Source organism: Apostichopus japonicus, chromosome 13 (genome assembly GCF_037975245.1).
Source record: "Apostichopus japonicus isolate 1M-3 chromosome 13, ASM3797524v1, whole genome shotgun sequence".
Taxonomy (NCBI): domain Eukaryota; kingdom Metazoa; phylum Echinodermata; class Holothuroidea; order Aspidochirotida; family Stichopodidae; genus Apostichopus; species Apostichopus japonicus.
The window spans coordinates 20968813-20989727 of NC_092573.1; the positions used below are offsets into that span (position 1 = coordinate 20968813).

A 20915-nucleotide genomic window follows, 5' to 3' on the forward strand; every position below is an offset into this window, starting at 1 on the left:
AGTTTTTACAATTTAGGGGGTGATGCAATGACCTTAAAAGCAAGTGGTAATAGAGGAAGTTACTTTAGTAATGGTTGGCATCAAGCACAGTTGGAGGTTGGAAAATGTCAATAAATGGTAAACTTCCGCTATCTTTCACCCAGCAAAACTTTTTTTTGGGGGGGGGTGCAGCAGAAGCCAGACGCTGGCACTCTGACAGCTTCCTGGTTAAAACAAATATGGTAAATCAATGTCAAGCATCAGAGCTGACACATTCTACCACTTTGATCTCTCACAAATCTTGAGTATGGTTGAAAAATCAAGACTTGTATGGAGTTTACATGCACGGTCGTGCAAATAGTAAAAATTTCGAAATAGAGAAATTTCGTAGATGACAACCTTTATTGCAATACATCGTGACATATATGTAGTTGCAGCATTTCACTTTTCCACTTTCCAAGTTCCACCAGTTAAATCTTTTCAATTGTCGCATCTTAGTCATATCAATGTCAAGAAGAGTTTACAAAGACAAAAAAAAAAAAAAAAAAAAAAAGTAACAAGGAGTTCTTTCTAAATTTTAGCAAATTTTTAGCATTCTCAACTTTTGTGCCAAATTTTTCAAATTTTATTTTATTTGTTTTTTTATTAATTTCTTTGGTTTAGAATGCAGTCAAAGAGAGGAAATAAGGAACTACTGAGGGTAACATACTAGTTAGTCCATACAATGCCCTTGGAGGCTACTAATGGCATTTACTTTGACAGATTGCAAAACCAAAGCAAAACTTACCAGCAAATGGAGCTGCCGTTGCATAGTGAATCTGCAGGGTGAGATAATTAACACCAGAATCGCCTCCGATGTGGAATCCAACATCTATGTGAAGAAAGAGTTTTACATTTTAACAGCACTGTTAAGACACTAATATACTTACAACCCCCCAAAAAACAATAACATAATATGTTCCAATCCTAACTCCCATGTTTTATCTGGCGGTGACTTATTCCTCTTTTCGATTTATTCCGATTACGGGGGTAAGTTTCCCCCCCCTCGCCCCCCCCACAATTTCCCTCATCCTACCGCTGCAACAGTAGTAGTATTCCACCATCAGGGCGGCCCTATTTTTAAAATCCAAATACATTATGTACTCACCGGGAGGGATGACTGGGGAGTCTGCATCTCTGGCCCATGCAAACATGATGGCTCGTCCAGCGGTACATTCACCATAGGTACAGCCCCTGTGTTACGTCAAGAAGAGAAAGTGACAATGTAACTTAAATCACTTATGAGGAAGCTTAAAAGCACAATTTCGCTCAGTGAGAACTTTTACTATAGTACTATACTATACAGAGTACTATACAACTAATCTTACACCTCAGAAGTGTGGTCAATGAGTACAAGTATGAGTACACCTAATTTTATATCTCAGAAGTTTGGGCAATGAGTACAAGTATGAGTACACCTTATCTTACACCTCAGAAGTTTGGGCAATGAGTACAGTACAAGTATGAGTAAAAATCCATGAACCAAGAATGAGCACAGGCACAATACGATTATTTGTACAGACTCACTCACTAGATACAAATATGCTTGATTGAAACATTTATCCAGCAGTATACATGTTCACAAAACGTCTTGCATCTACCATGGTTCTAGCATATATCAGAGCTACAGGCTGACTAGAAAATTACCAATGTCCGTATGCAATAACTGGTTTATTAATGATTAGTGCTTCATACATGCAGGGCTTCTATATTTGGGCTATTCACTGGCTAAATGATGGTGGATTTTGCAGTTTGCCAGTAGAACAAATTAAGGGTAATTTTTGGTTTTCTGCCAGTAGAAGTTAAGAACATAAACAAATGATAAGATGGTCCACAATCGTCAACTGTCAATATATCAGTATAAATCAGTATGAATCAGTATGATTTTTCTTTGGCTGTTTGGGGAAGTAGTTCTCCACAAGAGACCTATGTCATATTTAAGCCAGAAATGATGGTTGGGAGAGAAGGCGAAAAAAAGGATGAATCTTTAAAGGTAGTCAGTATAGGCCCCAAATTATAGCACGCTATAATTGCTAGAAGTTTTCATCAAGTACTTTCCTGGAGGTCTTTACCCTCCAAATTGTTCTCAGACATTTTCAAGGAACACACAAGATGACTGAATGTTCCAGTGAGGAAAATTTCCTCCAAAGTTGTAACAAAAAACAGTCTAAGAATTTTGACCATAAGGTGACCATATTTGAATATCTAGAATATATTTGGGGCCAATACGGCATATCTTTAAATATAGTACTGACTAACCTATTGGCTAACCTAACCTACTGACCTAACCTACTGACTAACCTACTGACTTCTTAGGCACAGTAGAATGAAGTGCTAAGGTTGTGAGGAGACAGGTAAATGAGAAGCGAAGCAAATCTTTAAATATAGTACTGACTAACCTATTGTAACCTTCCAGGTAACTGTGATGTACTGATTCACAACCAAACAGTAACATATGATGAACAAACTTCATGGATGCCTTTGGAATGAAATTGACTATAAATAAGAAAGAGAAATAGACAATTTACAATCAGTATTAGTTAGTGGATAGTTCAAAATATTCAAGAACATCAACTAACACATGTTTTAACAAGTTTGCAGATGTGTTCTTTTTTTTTTCCCTTTCTTTTTCTTCTTCGTTTTTTTTCCTGATATATTCAAAACGAGAATCTGTCACAACAAAAGTTGCCTTGGTAAATATGTGAAATGGTTTGATTGGTTGTACTTAATTCACAGTATATAAATAGTATGAAGATGTGCTTGTTATGAATAAACCATTAACAGATCAAAAGACTCTAAAACAAATTCCCAACCTTGTATACTAACTTTACTAAATCAATCAGCCAATTTAAAAAAGTAAATGACAGTATATTCTTTGGATGTTACAGAGAAGCAAAATACTAAGTTAATTTTTCTGGTCCTTCAGCAATGAGTTTTTACAAGTCTGAATTTATCCCCCATTCTTTTATTTCTCAATTTACACCAAAAGTTCACAAAATCATCATTTTCTTTCTTTGGTCCCCAAATCCTAGTAATCAAATGACACCATTTATATCCTTCCCTTATCCCTTTGTTTCAAGTATATAATCTCTTGATCAATTCATCTTCTCCCTTCTGCTTCTTTCCTCTCAGAGTCAGACTTCATCGACCATGCCTGCCTTTCTTTTCGCACTTTTCATGCGAAAAACGCATCAAAAGTCGAGGTACAGTACGTGTTGTGTACGCTAGAACTTGCAGCTAAACTGACTGAATATTGATTACTTAATTAAGATGGAATTGGCAACGACCTGCGCGGAGCCAAATGTCACCACCGACGGAAATTCTGAATACGCAAGGCTGCTGTCGAGAAAGATAATTTTTTTCTAGATTTGGATGTACTGCATGCACGTGGAAATGGCCAAGTCCACCAGCTTTGTAGAGTACAGTAACTCTACGTAATAGCTGGAGTCTATGGATGAACTACTACTACTACTGTACATATAAAACTCAACAGAGCATCATGATGAACACGTCAACTGTTAATATGTTACACAAGGGCCTCATCTGACTAGCACAAATCCGACAACCGAATTGGAGGGCAAAAGACGCATACTGTACTGTACGGCAGGCACTATTGACATCTTACCAACTGTAATATTATACAAAATTTGATAAATAACTTTTAATTAGTTAAATGCTCAATTAATAATAATTAATTACAATATGTTTGCAATACTGTATCCAGGTCATTTTTTCATACGATCTTAGAGCTGCACATGACATTTTTAAATGGATACTGTATGTTCGGCGATATATACAGAGCATTGTCTGGAAGTATTGATAAAAAGTTGTATGGCAAAATATGACTACTGTATTTTATCAAGAGCATAAATTACCCGGCTTATTATCACAGTTAGGCATACAGCATACTGTATATGTGAGGAAATATTTATCCATAACAAAATACTTTGCCATGAACATGGGAATGTTTTTCCTAAGATGTATATCCTTTCAAAAACAAGAACAATTTCTTCACTGATACTTGAGAGTGAGGATGTACATAATTGGGTGAACTAGCTTGGACTCTCTGATATGGGTTCTATCTTTATGGATTTGCTCAATTAGTGTATGATTTATCTTGGGGAGGTTGGGGTGAAAAGGGGAGTAAGAGATGGAAAAAAAGGTAGTGAGAAGAGGGATGTGGATAACAGAACATGTCAGTGAAAGGGCACAAGGACTGCAACACCTCGTTAACAAACTACTGTACTGTATCTGTCTATTGAAGTGTGTATGTGTAATATAGGAGGAGACAGACAAGAGATGAATGAAGTTAATATATTTGTCCATTGTGTATTTGTGTAGCTAAAAGAGATTTAACAAATATGAAACTATCCTATACACTACAACACTATGAGACTGAGGAATTGGCTGTTGTGTGTTTTGGATGAGAATTATGTGCTAAGGTTATTGCCCTTTTTATTCACTGTATTATGGCTCTAAGACTTGTACCCTTTTTTGTTGGGGGGGGGGGAGGGGGGATCACTGATTTACATCATTGTTTTAAATTTTAAACTGATATAAACTTTTGAAGGAAAAAAAAATCAACATTTTGTCAAATGTTTCAAATAAGAAAAGGAAAAAAGAAGCTATGCGCAGTACAAGCCCAAAATACAATGTTAGTTTTATAACGTTAACGTTACAACAAATCTTTCATATCTTTGAAGAAGTATGTTACTTTTCAATACAACACACTTCACAGATTGTTTTAGGTACACTGAAGAAAATTAAATAGGCTAAGATGTACAGTTTAATTGCCGGTCTGTTAGAGGACTCGTTAGTCAGTTTTTTTGTGGCATTACAAGTACTTTTTGCACCCACACAATTTTGCAGTTTTCCTCTGGCCTAAGAAACCCCACAAAAAGGACAAAAACAAAGTACAAGTGTTTTCAAGACATAATTTTTTATATTTTTTTATCTATTTTTAGCTAAATTCAAAATCCACTGCAAAAAGAAACACAGCTTAAGTTCCTATAAATACCTGAAGTGTCTACTACCCATGGGCAATCAACCGAAATTCAAATCGGCTCAGCTTGAGGGTTTTGCCGATATAAACTACCTCCTGGCATGAATATTGCCATATAGGAGGGAAAAACACATGCAGAAATCATTTTGAATGGTATTTATCTCCTATGGGAAATTGCCACTTTTGATCAAAAGCTTATTCTTAAACCTTCTGAAAAACTGAATCAGGAGAGACCAAATAGACCCCCCAAAGAAAATAGAACTGCCCAGGATGAAGTGTTTCAAGGGAATAATTTACCTGGTAACTTAATACAGTAGCATAAATGGGCAAAATTGCTATAAATATCCAAATGCAACTGACATTCAGGTGTTAAAAAGAAATAATAATTCCTGCTTGACATTCACATGCTAAAAGATATAATAATTCCTGCTCTTTTACTTATTCAATTTATTTTATAAAAAAAAAGAAGAAGAATGTTCATACTATATACCTCAAATGTAGACACTACTATGCATCTTAAAATGTATTCCAAAATCTGATGACTCCCCCCGCCCTCCCCCCCCTCATCCCCCCGATAGGAAGTACAGTATTTACATGCTGCAGCAGAGTTAATGTATAAAAAAGCAGTAGCTTGACTGATCACATACCGATGTAAAGTTCATCTATAGCTGGCTGTGAGGCACATATATACTGGTCATCCTGAGAAATAAAAAGAGAGAAACGGAATAAACAAAATTGCACATCTTTCAGGGTTGAAGAGCTCTAATGTAAACAAACTCACGCACGTGTCGGGTAAAAAACACCAAAATCTTCGAGGACCGTTGCCTGGCAACCATGCAATTTACATATATGTCAGAGTACTCTCGCTTAACAACGGGCTACATTTTCATTAGGAAGAAAGGAGTATCAACGCAGTCACATCCTTGGAAACTTCGGTGCGGTGGTGAGTGCACGGTTCAACTTGGCAGTGCTCACTAGGCTAAGATTACGTATCTGTAGTGTGTAGATCTTAGGACTGGTAGAACAGTTACAGTAATACATAAGAGTATGTGGATGAGGTACTGCGCTGTTAACACAAACACACCATCTCTACAGTACTGAACATAACTTGATATGATAACAAGAAATTTTGATTGGAAAGGTGGGGGCGGGGGGGGGAGGGGCGGGTGGGAAAGGATCCGATAAAGGGAAGACAGAATTTATGAAATCATGAACATCCATTCCTGGTGGGGTATCAGTTCATCTGTACTGTAGGTAGGATTTACTATATAGTTTCAGCAATTTCACTTAATACCTGAACATGATCTGTCCCATCATTTTCTACCATATTGCAAGTTTAATACCCATAGATGGTGACATGCATTGTTTAAACCACCAGGCAGTTGCAATTCAAAAATATACAGTAGACAGGCTGCAGGGCTCCCTACTGTATTCAGCTGTTTACATTTTTAATTCAAATCATATATATCTCAAATTTCCATGTCAAAAAAAACACAGCACTGTAGAGAGAACAGGATGTATTTATACATATTAAAGTTATTAGAAAAACATAAATATGACAAATAAACAATGTATGCTAACTGAGCAGTGACCATTATGGAGATATCCTGAATTAATAGGTATTTACCTGTACTACATAAATAAATTAAGTTTAAAAAAAAAAATGAATACACTACTCACTGTAGATAAAGAGACGATTAAAAGCTGTTGAATTTGCTAAGGTCTGGTAAAACCATTTCCAATCATGAGCAAGAAGAAAAGTTATGAAACAATGTGATTTTTTAAATTATTTGTTACCTCTATTGGTAATTGGTCATCATGCACTGAAGAAGAGCTGGACGTTATGTTTGAAAGCATGAATCGCCACTGGCATACCGACTACTCTATTGGCTGTTTTACTTCTAATCAATCACTAAATTTTTTTGTTTTGTTTCCCCAGTGAGATCCAGCCTTTCTCTAAATGCACCATACAGTCGTTAAGTTGTTTATCCATTATTCCTTATAAATACAGGTCTCTACATTCTATATAAATTTAACATATATGGATAGCACAGTACAAATATAGTGCAGTATAAAGTCAGCCCTTGAGTCACCAACTCCAGTTCCTCTGCAACCAAGAATTTCTTGATGCAAGGCTGTTTTTAGCCTGTTTGTAGCTCAAAATTTTTGGTGATACTTTTATCTCCCACAGTACTCAATTATAGATGTAATACTTGCGTCATCTACGCAACGACCTCACAAAGGAACAATTTACCAGCCTGGCATGAGTGAATTCACAGCGTCCTGGTGTTATTATGTTAAGTCTGTAACATTTGATTACCATCTGTACTGTAATCACTGCAGTACTCCCATCAGGGAGTTGTTCCATAACAACTCCCTGCTCCCATTGAATAAATATCAAGGACACTAGACATTTTTTTTAATAACAGTAAGTTTACTAGAGAAGACTTAATTCAATTGTTTCTTCACAGGCATGTTATTAAGCGGGTCATAAGACTAGTTTGTACCATACCCAGGAGCATAATCTGTAGCGCACTGTAGGCAAATGATGTTGAAAATTGGATGGACAAATTACTGTACTATGTACATGTACAGGTATGTATACATGTACAGTATACATGTATACAGGTACAGTAATGTAAAGCTGTATGTACAGAGGATTCCGTATCCTCAACCATTAATATTTTCAATATTTTCACAGAGTAAAGTTCCTAGACCTCAAAATTGCTAGCCCAAATGTGAATGGTAAATATTATTTACTGTGCACCTATAAACTGTTAGTCTTTATTTTTTAACAGAAACCTATTTTGTACCCATTACAATGTACAATACTGTATGTAGTACCATGCCTCAGTAGCCTTCACAAAGAAGAGCACTCCCTAGGGATATTTTCCAGCGTTGGTATGGATTTATAATTGGGTAAAAGCGATTGATTTCTGTTGAATATACAGTACTTTTCAAAGGTCAATTCTATTTGAAGAAGCATATTTCAAAGGATATATTCTACAGTGTATATATACTACATTTAGTTTCCTGAATTTGAATTTGATTATTATTTGTTTTTTCTTTCTATTTCTTCCAAGATTTCCCAAAGATCATACTGTAGCTGATAGCTGTTTGTACCTGGGATTTACCTCAGTGTTCTTTGTCTCCTACAGGATTACACCCTTTCCTAGTATGCATGCAACGCTAGCACTGTGTACAGTAGGTCTAGCCTCTAGCCTAAGCCTAGGGCTGTCTGCTGGCCTCTGATCATGTTGCATCACTTGCACTGAATGACCCAGGTCTGCAATTCTGTATGACCTTTACAATTAGACTTCATATACCAGTCATCTTCTCTAACTACTCCACTGATGACCATTTTTGGAAATTTTTGAATATTTTGGAAATTTTTCCACAAGAAATCTGTGTGATGACACTTTTAATGGTAGAATGAGGAGGGCAGTGACCGGGGGGGGGGGGTCCGGTCATATAGGGCGCACAGTGTTATCATTTTACCAGGACTTTATAGGCACGGTAGAACAAGGTGCTAAGGTTGTGAGGAGACAGGTAAGCGAGGAGCGAAGTAAATCCATAGCTTAAAGGGTGTGAAGACTCGCGCACAAAGTTACGTCTCATGCCGGTTATCTGACCTACAGTAGTTTCGAATGATGTGTAACAGAAGTGTAAGACACCACCATCGTTCCCCGAAAATACACATACTGCTTGCTACCATCGGTAATTATACACTAGTGTACAGTCAATACATGTAGCTACGGTCAATACCCACAACACAGTGTATATTGCAGCGACGGACATCTCAGGTCTAGATAAAGGATAACAATGTATTAGTTTCATTACTGTCTGCATAGCGACAAGAAGAAAACTTCACTTGCAAGCAACGAAAAGTTAACTTTTCAGAGCGCGGCACGCGGTTTGGGGAGAGTCTTCAATGCCTTTAAGTGCTCGAGAAATGTACTGAGCGACTGCGCGGTTAACCTGAACACCTAAGCCTATGTACATCCTCAGCTGTTCTGTAATATCGTTAAAACTTAAAAGTTGTAAATTGTAACTGTCATCTGCATGATAGACCTACAAGTTTGTAGTTTTGTTTTTCATCAGTGTACATTCTGAGATGAACAAAGATGTAAATACTCTTTAATTTCTTTAAACGGACTACAAACGATGAAGACTCTAGAGGCTAGTTCTGAAGAAGATAGGGTCGCATACCAAGATGCAAATGTGCCTAGTACGAGTACTAGCAACAGTATTGTCAATGCCGTAGGTGAACCTGGGCCTTGTAATGACGAACAAACGAAGCCGAAGCTTAAAAGGAAGAGTTCTTTTCAAGTTTGTGCAACTAAGCAAATCCTGGGAAAAATAGCAAATTGACATTTTAAAGTTTTAACTGGAAAAAAAGGTGTCACTTGATGTAATAACAGCTTGATTGAAAAGGCTATGGATCTCTTACTGTACACGCATTTACTTTGAGCCTCAAGCCTTATAAATTGTTCCTTCTTATACACAATTACACATATTTGAATCCTGATACTGTACGTCTCTCTTTTTGGTTACACTTATGAGAGTATTATATTCTTATACGTATTACTGTGTCTGAAATAGAGTAAACTGTTGAATTGATGATATTAATACAAAAAGCAAACTCTATAGTCAATGGTTCAGTATTTTTTTTTTTTTTAATTTCATGTATATACATGAATATGTTATGAAACCTCCAGCATCTTACAAAAAACATGTGTAATACAATTCTCTACCAAAATTCTAAAATCCCTACCAAAGAAATGTTGAGGTAGGGAATCTGTACCAAAAATCCAAAGCTAGTGCAAACCCTGCTGCTGAGGTAAACATGTACAAACTAATAGCAATTCCCTACCAGCACATGGTAGTTTGATTGCAAACAAACTTTAAGGCAAAGAATGAAAAGACTGAACTGTAGTCATGTACTGTAGCATGCTAATGCAACATAAATATAATTTACTGCATATATCTTTCTTAACACAGCTCAGCAATATCAAGAATCAAGACCATTGCTAACATTAAAACTAAATATGAATTGCCACAACATTAAAACACAGTGACAAGAGTGTCTTCAGTACATAATGCACAGAGTCAGGTCAATGAGGAGCCCTGCGAAGTACAAGTATGTAATGTAATGTACTGTATTTTACTGCACTGTCATACATGTACTGTCCTGTTATGTACTGTACTGTCCTGTTTTGTACTATTTGTACTGTATTTATCCGTACTTTCATGGACATACTGTAATATACTGCACTGTAATGTACTGCACTGTAATGTACTGTCCTATCCTGTATTGTACTGTTTGGTGATGTACTGTACTGTCCTATTATTTACTGTACAGTTCTTTATTTTACTTTACCAAAATGTACAGAACTGCACTGTAATGTACTGTCCTCATATGTACTGTAATTTACTGTCCTATTATGTACTGTAATGTATCGTACAGTATTCTTCTGTAATGTAGTAAATGTACTGTACTGCACTGTCTTGTTATGTACTGTATTGTATTTATCTGTACTATAGATATATACTGTAATGTACTGCACTGTAATGTACTGTCCTATCCTGTATTGTACTGTTTGGTGATGTACTGTGATGTACTGTACTGTCCTATTATTTACTGTACAGTTCTTTATTTTACTTTACCAAAATGTACAGAACTGCACTGTAATGTACCGTCCTCATATGTACTGTAATTTACTGTCCTATTATGTACTGTAATGTATCGTACAGTATTCTTCTGTAATGTAGTAAATGTACTGTACTGCACTGTCTTGTTATGTACTGTATTGTATTTATCTGTACTATAGATATATACTGTAATTGACATACTGTAATGTACTGCACTGCCATGTACTGTCCTGTATATATACTGTACTGTCCTGTATTGTGCTATACTGTATTTATCTGTAATATACTGCACTGTAATGTACTGCACTGTAATGTACTGTCCTGTAATGTCCTATCCTGTATTGTACTTTTTGGTTTTGTACTGTGATGTACTGTCCTATTATATACTGTATTGTTCTGTATTGTACTTAACCATAATGTACAGAACTGCACTGTAATGTACTGTCCTGATACAGTATGTACTGCAATGTACTGTCCTATTATGTACTGTAATGTATTGTACAGTATACCTCTGTAATGTACTGTACTGCACTGTCTTGTTATGTACTGTACTGCACTGCATGGTACCAGTACTGTATCAGTACTGTACATCAAGCTACAGCTACAATAACAGCTACATATATTGCTCAGCTGATCAATTATTTTTGGTCAATGGGGATGTGTGTGTGGGGCGGGGGGGGGGGGTATGCACTGCTACAGTAAAACATTACTGTACAAACTTTAACATGTTACACAGTACTGTACTGTACAGTAAGTAAGTAGATATTCCAGGCAAGTGCAGAATTTAAGTGGAGACAGGTAGAAGAGGAGTAAACTCAGAGAAATAACAGTATATAAATTTGATATTGAGATCAAAGTCCATCAAAGAGGGGGGTTTGCAAATGTGTTACCATCTGTTATCAAACCCCATACCAATGAAAAACGAATATGTCGATGGTTATGTGCAATAGTAATGATTCTGGGCTGAAATTTGAGTATTGGTCTGTATTTTTACTTGCATACTGTACACATATCTTGTCCGACAACTAAAATCAAACCAATGAGGCTGTCCAAGGGGCAACCACTCTCTATAAATTGGTGAATTATCTCTGAACCACAAACCTTTCATTTGACATATAAAATTTTTCCTGACCAAGTGACCATTACTCTTTGCCATTCTTTAAAACTAACACCTGCAACTTTTTACATTTATTTTGTTTTTTATTTTGTGAGAAATAAGCCAATAGCCACACTCACTTCTTGATTACTAATTAGTTGGTAGAGTACATGCCTGTACAGGAGAGGTTACGACAGTATAAAACTTGTAATCTATGGATGCTTATTATAATCAACCAACTCTCCAATAGACCATTGTAGCAGTCTGTTTCTCCATCACTACTTTGTCTAAATGTCATTCACGGTTCAGATTTGCTTTCATAGGTCGTAAAACCTTTCATTCCTTGTGCAACAAGCCTCCCATTCTTTCTGCTGATATTTATCGATGTATTTAACAAAAAACTCACTGAAGTGAACAAAGTTTGTAGACTACGTCAAAATTTATACAAAACACCACCCTACCAGTATACAATCCATTTGTTCTTCCAGCATTGTTAATTTTCCTAAAAACTTGTTAATGAACGATGCAGCCATTGCACACTTTGAATAAATCATATTGGTGTTGTACTATTAAAGGTACAATACAACTGTACAGTATATGAGGGACCGCAACAGTACACTACATCGTCTAGCATGTATTGTGCACATACTAATAATAAGAATGAAACAAAAATTGTTACTTAGAAAAATGGACATTTCCTATATATACTTTTTCCTCCTTAGTAACTCTCCTACAGATTGATAAAGATTTAAAATACTGTTCAGTTCTACTGTACTTACCTCTGTAACTTGAACCCCCCCCCCCCCCCCCCCAATGTGATCTGTTAGTTTGACCCAGAAACAGCTGGGGCAAACTTAACATCAAATCAGCATACTAAGCTCTGAGTCAAGTATAAACAGACAGACAGACAAATAGTATTAAAGCAGAGAGTACAATCCAGAATATGCAACATACTGTACCTGAGTAAGGGATGCAATCATGTCCCACTGTACTGTACTTATATAGTTAAATATGGTGTGTTTCACAACGCACTTAAGAGACTTAGGGGAATTCTTATGGATCGGAATCAGCTCTGTTCTCCATTCATATTAGAATAGAAGTTCACAAGTAAAGTCCAATGTGTCCAGTGTGTGTGTGTGTGGCAGGAAGGGGAGGGAGGGATTTAGAGGGTGCAGTCTTGCAGGATTGAAGAGGCTTGGATGGCTGTAGATGCTGGAATGTCATTAACCAATCCATCTTTTCTGTCACTGAAATACCAGTTTCTGAAAATCCCAAGAAAAACCTCCCAAACATAGGAGTACTTATTATACAAATAATTACAGTTTATTCTGTGAGGTATACTACACTTGTTCTCGATGAACACTGAAAGTTGTCTCCGGGAGACTTGAATGAATCTACTGTACATTAACTCAAACTTTTCTGGACAACTTGATTTGAGAATGAGGAGTCTTTGAAGTTGAACAGTACTGACCAGTCATTAGTGGGGTACAGTGTCAAAAAGGTTAACACTGCACTCTAGACAGACTTAAACTGGAGGGCTGATGCCTTGAGGGGCAGGGTAATCGAGGCATTGAACGTTCTGAGTTACAATTTGTACCAATGATCCTCTTTGTACTCAAATTGTCCCAATTTTATAGGGACTTAAAAAAAAATATATGTGACTCCATACCCTCCAATCTACCATTGGTAGTACTGTAATGATCATATTTCTCAACATGTACTGTACAGTAGAGCAAGCATCACGCTGGTTGGAGTTAGGTATATAGTAACACTGAGTCACCACTCAGCAATAATATACAGTATCACTGTCTTAAATTGCAATTTACCTGTGCTCATACTTATTCTTAACCCTGGGTCATTATTTTACTGGTACAAGTTTACATACAGGTACATTCGTTATCACCTAACAAACCGAAACTTGAGTTCGATTAGAAGGACGACTTAAAGCTGAGTTTGACCCACCTTTCCGTGTTAAATTAAGGTTGCATTTTAGGTGAAATTTTAAAGTGAGAGCTTTCCTTTAGCAAAAACACGAATTGTATCACAATTCAGGAATAAGCAATAAGAATCTTTAAGTATTAATTATACCGTAGGAAAGTAATTTTTTAAGAACCATCTACCTCGATGACATTACATACCACTTATTGTACTGTGATACCCTTCCTTGGGGTAAAGGAGGGTGTAGCCGGTCAACATAGGTCACATTCATTTCACCATCCCGAGTTAAAAACAAGATACTGTACTTTAAGATGGGGTTTTCAACTTCAGAATAGACTACAGCATCAGGGACATATCTCACGATGGTTCAGATAAGTATCACAGTGTATCCCACTGAAACATCCCTTTATTTTCCTTACAGGAAAAATTCCAGTATATTATTTACATTGTGACTTGCTTGCAAACAGACAACAGAGAGAAAGGTGATAGAGTTCTATCAAGTACTAAGCTATGCATACTGTACACACAGTATCATTTTACACAAACATCAATGCAACTTATATTAATATATATACACCATATGTAACCACTATGAATTCATTAGAAATCAACTGAGATCACAATTGCTGCTACACTGCCACGGTCATGAAATATTAATAAAGAGTATTTCGATCCATCAAAAAGTCAATGATGTATGCCAAAATTCTGTTTATTGATGTAAGAACATGCACTTTTACCTTTAACAAATAAAATTCTTCTTTGTATAAATATCATTCAATGTTGTCTTCTTCAATCCATTAGAAATCGGCAAAGTTGAATATTCAGGAATTTTGTTATTAATTCCACATGAAGAAATGAGTAGGTGGAGAAAATGGCTGGATGAGGCAAGGTGGGAGAGGGGATATTTAAAGTGGAGTTGTTGGATCACATTTAGCATCAGGAAAAGTATTAACAAAATTTGCTTCCATTTCAAGTGGGTTTTAGTTTTTTTATAAATACAGGGCAACACTTACTGAATGCAAAACGCACATGTACATTCACTTTTTTGAGCTCCTCACTGAAGAAATTGTTTTGAGCTTAGTACTGTAGTACTTCTGTATCTTAGGCTTTGATCACACTGGAGATGAACTTTCCGGGGTGAACACTCTTGTAACTGACCCGGACATCTCGAACTGGGTCGAGTTGAGCCCGGTCCTGTTTGAGAGAGTCAGGGCAGCGTACAGCCGACTTAAGCTTTATTGTACCTACAGTAATTTGCACACAAAGCCAAAAAAAAAACCCCAACATGCTATTGTTATCCTACAGATCTAATAGGCCCAAATTTTACTACCTAACTGTCCACTATTGTCACCACATGGAATTAAAACAATTCACTACTTCAATTTCAGAGTGAAGTACTACCATAGTGGTGAGAGATGTGCAACATTTGGTTTTATTTCAATAGCAAAAAGTAAATACTTCAGAAAATGCGACCAAATTGTTTACAACAGATCTACATAATTACTTTCCATTATCTGTAAATTCAAAACACCAGTAGAAAAAAACAATAGATGCAAATGTTTCAAATTAATTTCTTACCTGCGTTGGGTGGACACTTGGCATCAGAACGTCAATATCAAAAATGCTGCCCTCGTTCCCATCGTCGTTGTAAGAGTCGTACAAAAACCTTGCCTTGCAAATTCCACATACCAAGGCAAGAGGGAGGAAATATTTTAATATCATAATCTTTTTTTTTGCTTTTCCAGGGATTCACTCAATAATAAATAGAAACCAAAATTTTCATAACTCCACTGAACACTGCTCACAATTGGCTTACATAAGAAGTAGGGGTCTATTTGGTATTATTGGAATGCCAAGGTTAGCTTCTTGTTTTTTTAACAGATTCACCAGATAGGCCTATGAGGAGAGGTTTTCTGATATCCACATCTCATTTGAAACAATCTCGGTTTTCTCTCAGACCTGTGGCAAAATGACAAAAAATAATATGTACTCATTCAGACTTTTAACAATTATTCCATTTCAACTCAAATTAAAATTTAGTTTCTCACATGCACAGAAAAGTCAATACAGGTGTTTTGTACTTAAATGTAAAAATAAATGCATATGATGGATACTAGAAAAAATAAAGTGAACTTAAAAAAAAGGTTTATAAATTGAACCAGAAGAAAAAAAGAAAAATCTGTTAAAAAAAACAAGAAAAACATGCTATTTGCTTACCTTTTTTGTCCTTAAGTACTTATATATTTAATTGTTAGCCTATTTAAGTTATACAAAACAATAAAATAAACAATTTCTATCAAGTAATTATTTTGTAGTAAATACTCTAACCTATCCTAGCTTGAGCTTATACTCACTAGATTTTCCAGCCAATTTGCTTACCTCTCTCTCTGCCCTAGGGGTTGAGGGATTAAGAACTTATTGGATACATCTTATGAAATTGTTCATCAGATTAGAAATGCTATGAGAACAACACAACATCCAAACAGGATACTTTTTGCTTGAGGCAGAGTCGAAGTGGCGAAATGATCATATTCATGGGGGAAGACATTTTTTTGGGTACTGGAGTCGCAGTGCAAAAGGAAAACAACTTGACTGGGCCTCCACATCTCCACCCGTAATAGAGACCTTCTGAGAGGCGTGATATTCTTTAATTGTACTTTGACTTCTAACAACAAAAGTTCAACCAGTTAAGGCACTTTGTCAACATTCAGATAGTGAAGGGGCTGCAGCATTGATCTCGGCAACCTGGCTGCATAGGACATTTAATCTTTTGGGCTCCACACTGCTAACAATAAAACACTACTGGTTTGCAGTGACTATTTCTATTGTGTGATATTGATTCAGAATTGTTGCAGTAAAATATTGCAGCTCTGCTACAACCTTTTTCTCTTTGACAAGGTGCCTTCAAGTGTCTTTTGTAATCTGACTAAAATTACAAATCTTTCTGCCAATCTCCACCATGGTAAGAATTGAGTATTATTTGTAATCATTCCCTATGTCATTTTACACTGAATACAAATCCCAAAACAGCTATGGATACCAGTTGTAATATCATGCTCATAAGTTGATGAATGTAAAATCCCCAGTTCCAAAGAATAGAATGTGTTTTTGGCAAAGAAACTCTGTAATCAGATAGAACTACGTACATATTTGCTGTATCAAAATGAGATAAGTTATGTGAAATGCAGGTCGTAATAACATCTAGGCCTGTTGACCGAGCAGTTTTTGTACACTGACAGAGACCAAGTAATACTTTTTATGAGACAAAATTCACACGAAACTTCTACACGAAATGAGAACACTCAATCATTGCCTGCATTGTAAAATAAATTTCTGCTGTTACTGCACTGATTTAACATTCAATTAGTCTTATGGACGATACATTCACTTCAGACTCCGTTACTGTGCTGTGTGCACTAGTATTACAGTATTACTACTGCTAGTACTAGTGTTAGGCCTAAGAAGTATTTAATTCGTCCATTACACTGAAACATATGGAAAATACACTAGCAGTAGCAGACGGTAGGTTACTGTTTCTGATATCGATGTGGTCCAGAAAGAACTCATTATACGGCTAATGACTTCATTCCTAGATTAATATACTCAAAATATGAACCAGATCTTACAAAAGAGTACAATATGTTCACAAAGAATGAAATGAACACAAACCTTAAAAGATTCGACTATCGATTTCACGATCCTTTGCTTTAGTAAATATTGTGAGGCAAATACGTAGTGATAATTAGAGGGCAGCAAACGTAAATTTGTGTTTTCAAATATGCAAACCGGTTAGTCTATGGTCTAAACGTAATACTGAGGCATATGATGGTGAGAAACTTAGTAAAGCGACATGACGTGCGTGTGATGGCTCCGTTGAAACAGGGAGTTGTTATGGAAAACTCCCTGGTTGAAACCAGTCTTTCGGCAGTCATTATTGCATCCCACCCGAGTGGAATCAACAATGAAGAAATAGTAGAATAACAAATTATAACCGCACAGCAAAACTGCAGTGTAGTTTCGATGATGCTACAACAGCTACATGAATAATCTAGATGGACACTTTCTTGCAGTGGCGTAGGAAGGTACTGATGGCCGGCCCGGGGAGGGTCTAAGGGGAGGGGGTGTCCCCCTTTTGAAATTTTTTGCATTTCCAGGTGGCCTCAGATGCAATTTGGTGCAATATAGCACTCTTCAACACCCACTCCATTTTGTAAATAAGTTTGCATTTTCACCTGGTCTTAGATGCAATTTGGTGCTCCAAATGAGATTTTTTTTCTGCCAAAATGTTCTGAGCACCAAGGGGAGTTAGTTCCTTACTGATGATTATCCACAATCGCACAAACAAGTCATCACCATGTTGAGAATAAGATTGGAAAAAATCATGACAGATTATTTTAATTTTTGAGTGTTATCTTAGACTCGATCACTCCCTGATATACAGGAACAATGGCGGGAATAGCATAAATGAGTAAAATGACGAATGTTGTTATCATTTATTGAGAAATGAAAAAGGGGTTTTCTGACTTGCGAAGCGGGGGGGGCGGAATGATACTTCCGCCCCCCATGTTTTCCACTGGGGGCTGGCGCCCCCAGCCCCCGGGTTCCTACGCCCTTGCTTTCTTGTATTCAGCACACAGATCGATCTCTACCAAAGAAAACAGGTTTTTTCTCAAGTCTAGACAAATATATTTAAAAGTTATCGCTTTTGGGGACCGTGCCTTAAATATATACTCCCGAAAACGCAAACTTCACTCGGCACTATGATTGTTGTTCAAGTCTCCATAGTACAGATCTACAACATCAATACTTTCTGTGAACAAAGGTTAGGCACTTGGGCAGATACATGGTGCTACCTAATTGCACATTGGAAATTATGTTTCTGTGCAGTATGAAATTTAAACTTATTCCACCAAAAGTAAGTGTTGAACAATGTATAACATGGAAATAAGTATTTTGGCCTATTGTAGTGTCTCAAACAATTAAACATAAAACATCTGCAAAAATACCTACGAAGATAGCTGGGCTATCTGTTACAGAAGGGCTCCTCGGCTATATATAACACGATATAAAACGACGACTCGACAGTTTGACAATTAGTGTCATGATGCCATATGCTACTAGCTGTTACTTGACAAGTAAACAGTATCCGTGTTTTGCCTTGTTGTTAAGTTTGCATTTGGTCCGGGTTATAATAAGTCTACAGTAGCCTACCTCAAAAATTACCATTTTACATTTCAAGCTTTTGGCGTTTGTTGATTACCAATTTAACCCAGAAGAAATTACTTGCTTAAACCCCTTTACATCGTAGGCTATCAGTTGGCGGAGGCAGGGTCGCTCATGTGGAAGGAATGTTTATTATATACGTTGTGCGATTTGGCCGTGGTGCTGCATGATTCACACCATGATACAACAGTATGACTTTCCTTCAAAGAGGTACCATTATCATACCACAATTTCCGATGTAGTGCGTGAAATTATAACCAACATACTCTGAAATATTCCTACTGAGATGACTTTTTTTGACATTTTGTCAGTCATCACAATTCTATTTTATGCCTGGGTATTGAAAAGGATGAAATAAAGTGAAATTAATGCTAATTATTAAATGGAATATATGCTAGCTATAAATGGCAAACATGCATGCCAGCATTAATTCGAATGTTGCTAGCATTAATTAAATATATGCCAGCATTAAAATAATTTATGTATGTATTATTCGAATTTATGTCTACATTAATCGAATTAACGTCTGCTTTAATACCCGAATTCTGTCCTATACCATGCACGTACAATTTCAGACGTTACAAACAAGGAGAGGGCATATAGTTTATTCACATGCACCCTTTTCCACATTGGCTTCGTATTATATTAAAGGTATGACCGTAAATCGATTCAATAAACCCTAATTTTAAGCAAATTAGAGATAATTAGGGAATTTATTAGTACCCATAGGTTCAGCAAAGAATTCCGAAATTTGTATTCATAGAAAATATGTTGTATTACAGATTCAATGTTAAAATAAATGCCGAGATCCGAATGCTAAAGTGCCACGTATCATTACGCGAATTAAGTTGTTGAACACTAACGTGTACTAACAATCGTATATTAAGGCCTAAGGTTACAACTTACAGTATGTCGCTCGGGGCTTCAATTCAAAATAGAAGACTAACGCTACACCAACCCGTGTTGCTTGTTTGTTCCTAAGCTTTAACACTATGAGATAACTTCATGACATATTTTTAAGCATATTTATTTAATCGTTCTATTTTCTAATTACTGTTTCTTTTCAGATGAAGCTCCTCGCTCTTCTCGGTGTGTTTCTGTTAGTAGGGGTTGCTACCTCACAAGATGGTGCAAGACTCTTAGCAGCCAAAAACCTTTTAAATGAGTACCTGGTAGAAGGCAAAGATGTCACAGTTCTTTATAGCATCTACAATGTTGGCAGCAGGTAATAAAAGAATGATGCAAGAATTATTCAGAGTGCTTGACATTCACCTTGATATTTAAAAAATAACTACCTGCATTGATCGTTAGTTCCCAGAAATAGTAGTTACCAATCTAACCAAGTAATACTTACAGATACTTTTGACCAAATGAAGGCAAAAAAGTACCGAGGGAATTGATAAAATCAAATTTTAAAGGTTCCTTGCTCAGACAATTTTAGTTCACATTCCAAAAGGCAATGCAGGGCAGGTCTGTACAATAATTGCCTGGTTACCCAGGGAAAGGAAATATTTATAGGCAAGTTCTCACTTATCTGCTTGAAGACTATCTTGACTACCATGTATGTCTTCTAACATATTAACTTCAAATCATACCATTTTATTACCACCTGTACATTATCTTATTTTGTCAACACTTTGTGAACAAGGTGATGACATTTTGCAATGTAAAGATTGTCTATAACAACTGATTCACTGAACATCAGAAACGTGATTAAGAATCGCTTAATATTTATGTTCCTTTTCATTCTTTTACTCGCCAACAGTGCGGCCCTCAACGTTGCTTTGACCGACAATACTTTCCCAGGCGCCGACTTCAACGTGGTTCGCGGCAAGCTGTCTGTCCAGTGGGAGAGAATTGCACCGGGTAGCAATGTCACACACAGCGTCATCCTGCAGCCATTGAAGTCTCAATTCTTTAATTTCACCTCAGCTATAGTAACTTACTTGCCGGTAGAAGATGGTGCTGAAAAGGTAAATTCCTTCG

General features: G+C 36.5%; 2 protein-coding genes across 5 annotated transcripts in view; one reads left to right on the top strand and one right to left on the bottom strand.

Annotated features, from left to right (window-relative positions):
• The window catches only part of LOC139978664 (peptidyl-glycine alpha-amidating monooxygenase B-like), a 41941-nt gene extending 24417 nt beyond the window's left edge, over positions 1 to 17524 (bottom strand). The window contains exons 1-6 of the mRNA XM_071989043.1: positions 17376 to 17524; positions 15285 to 15665; positions 5668 to 5719; positions 2418 to 2514; positions 1127 to 1212; positions 767 to 850 (exon numbers count right to left, since the gene is read on the bottom strand). Of these exons, the coding sequence (XP_071845144.1) occupies positions 767 to 850; positions 1127 to 1212; positions 2418 to 2514; positions 5668 to 5719; positions 15285 to 15428 (463 nt within the window). The 5' untranslated portion in view covers positions 15429 to 15665; positions 17376 to 17524. The remainder of the gene's footprint in view (positions 1 to 766; positions 851 to 1126; positions 1213 to 2417; positions 2515 to 5667; positions 5720 to 15284; positions 15666 to 17375) is intronic.
• The window catches only part of LOC139978679 (translocon-associated protein subunit beta-like), an 86222-nt gene that overhangs the window by 62576 nt on the left and 2731 nt on the right, over positions 1 to 20915 (top strand). For 2 of the 4 annotated variants that reach the window (XM_071989079.1, XM_071989081.1), the window contains exons 2-3: positions 19995 to 20154; positions 20695 to 20902. In XM_071989079.1, coding sequence (XP_071845180.1) covers positions 19997 to 20154; positions 20695 to 20902 — 366 coding nt within the window. In that variant the 5' untranslated portion in view covers positions 19995 to 19996. Of the gene's footprint in view, positions 1 to 7316; positions 7322 to 19465; positions 19581 to 19994; positions 20155 to 20694; positions 20903 to 20915 lie in introns of those variants that run through there. The other 2 variants (XM_071989080.1, XM_071989078.1) reach the window with 2 other exon arrangements.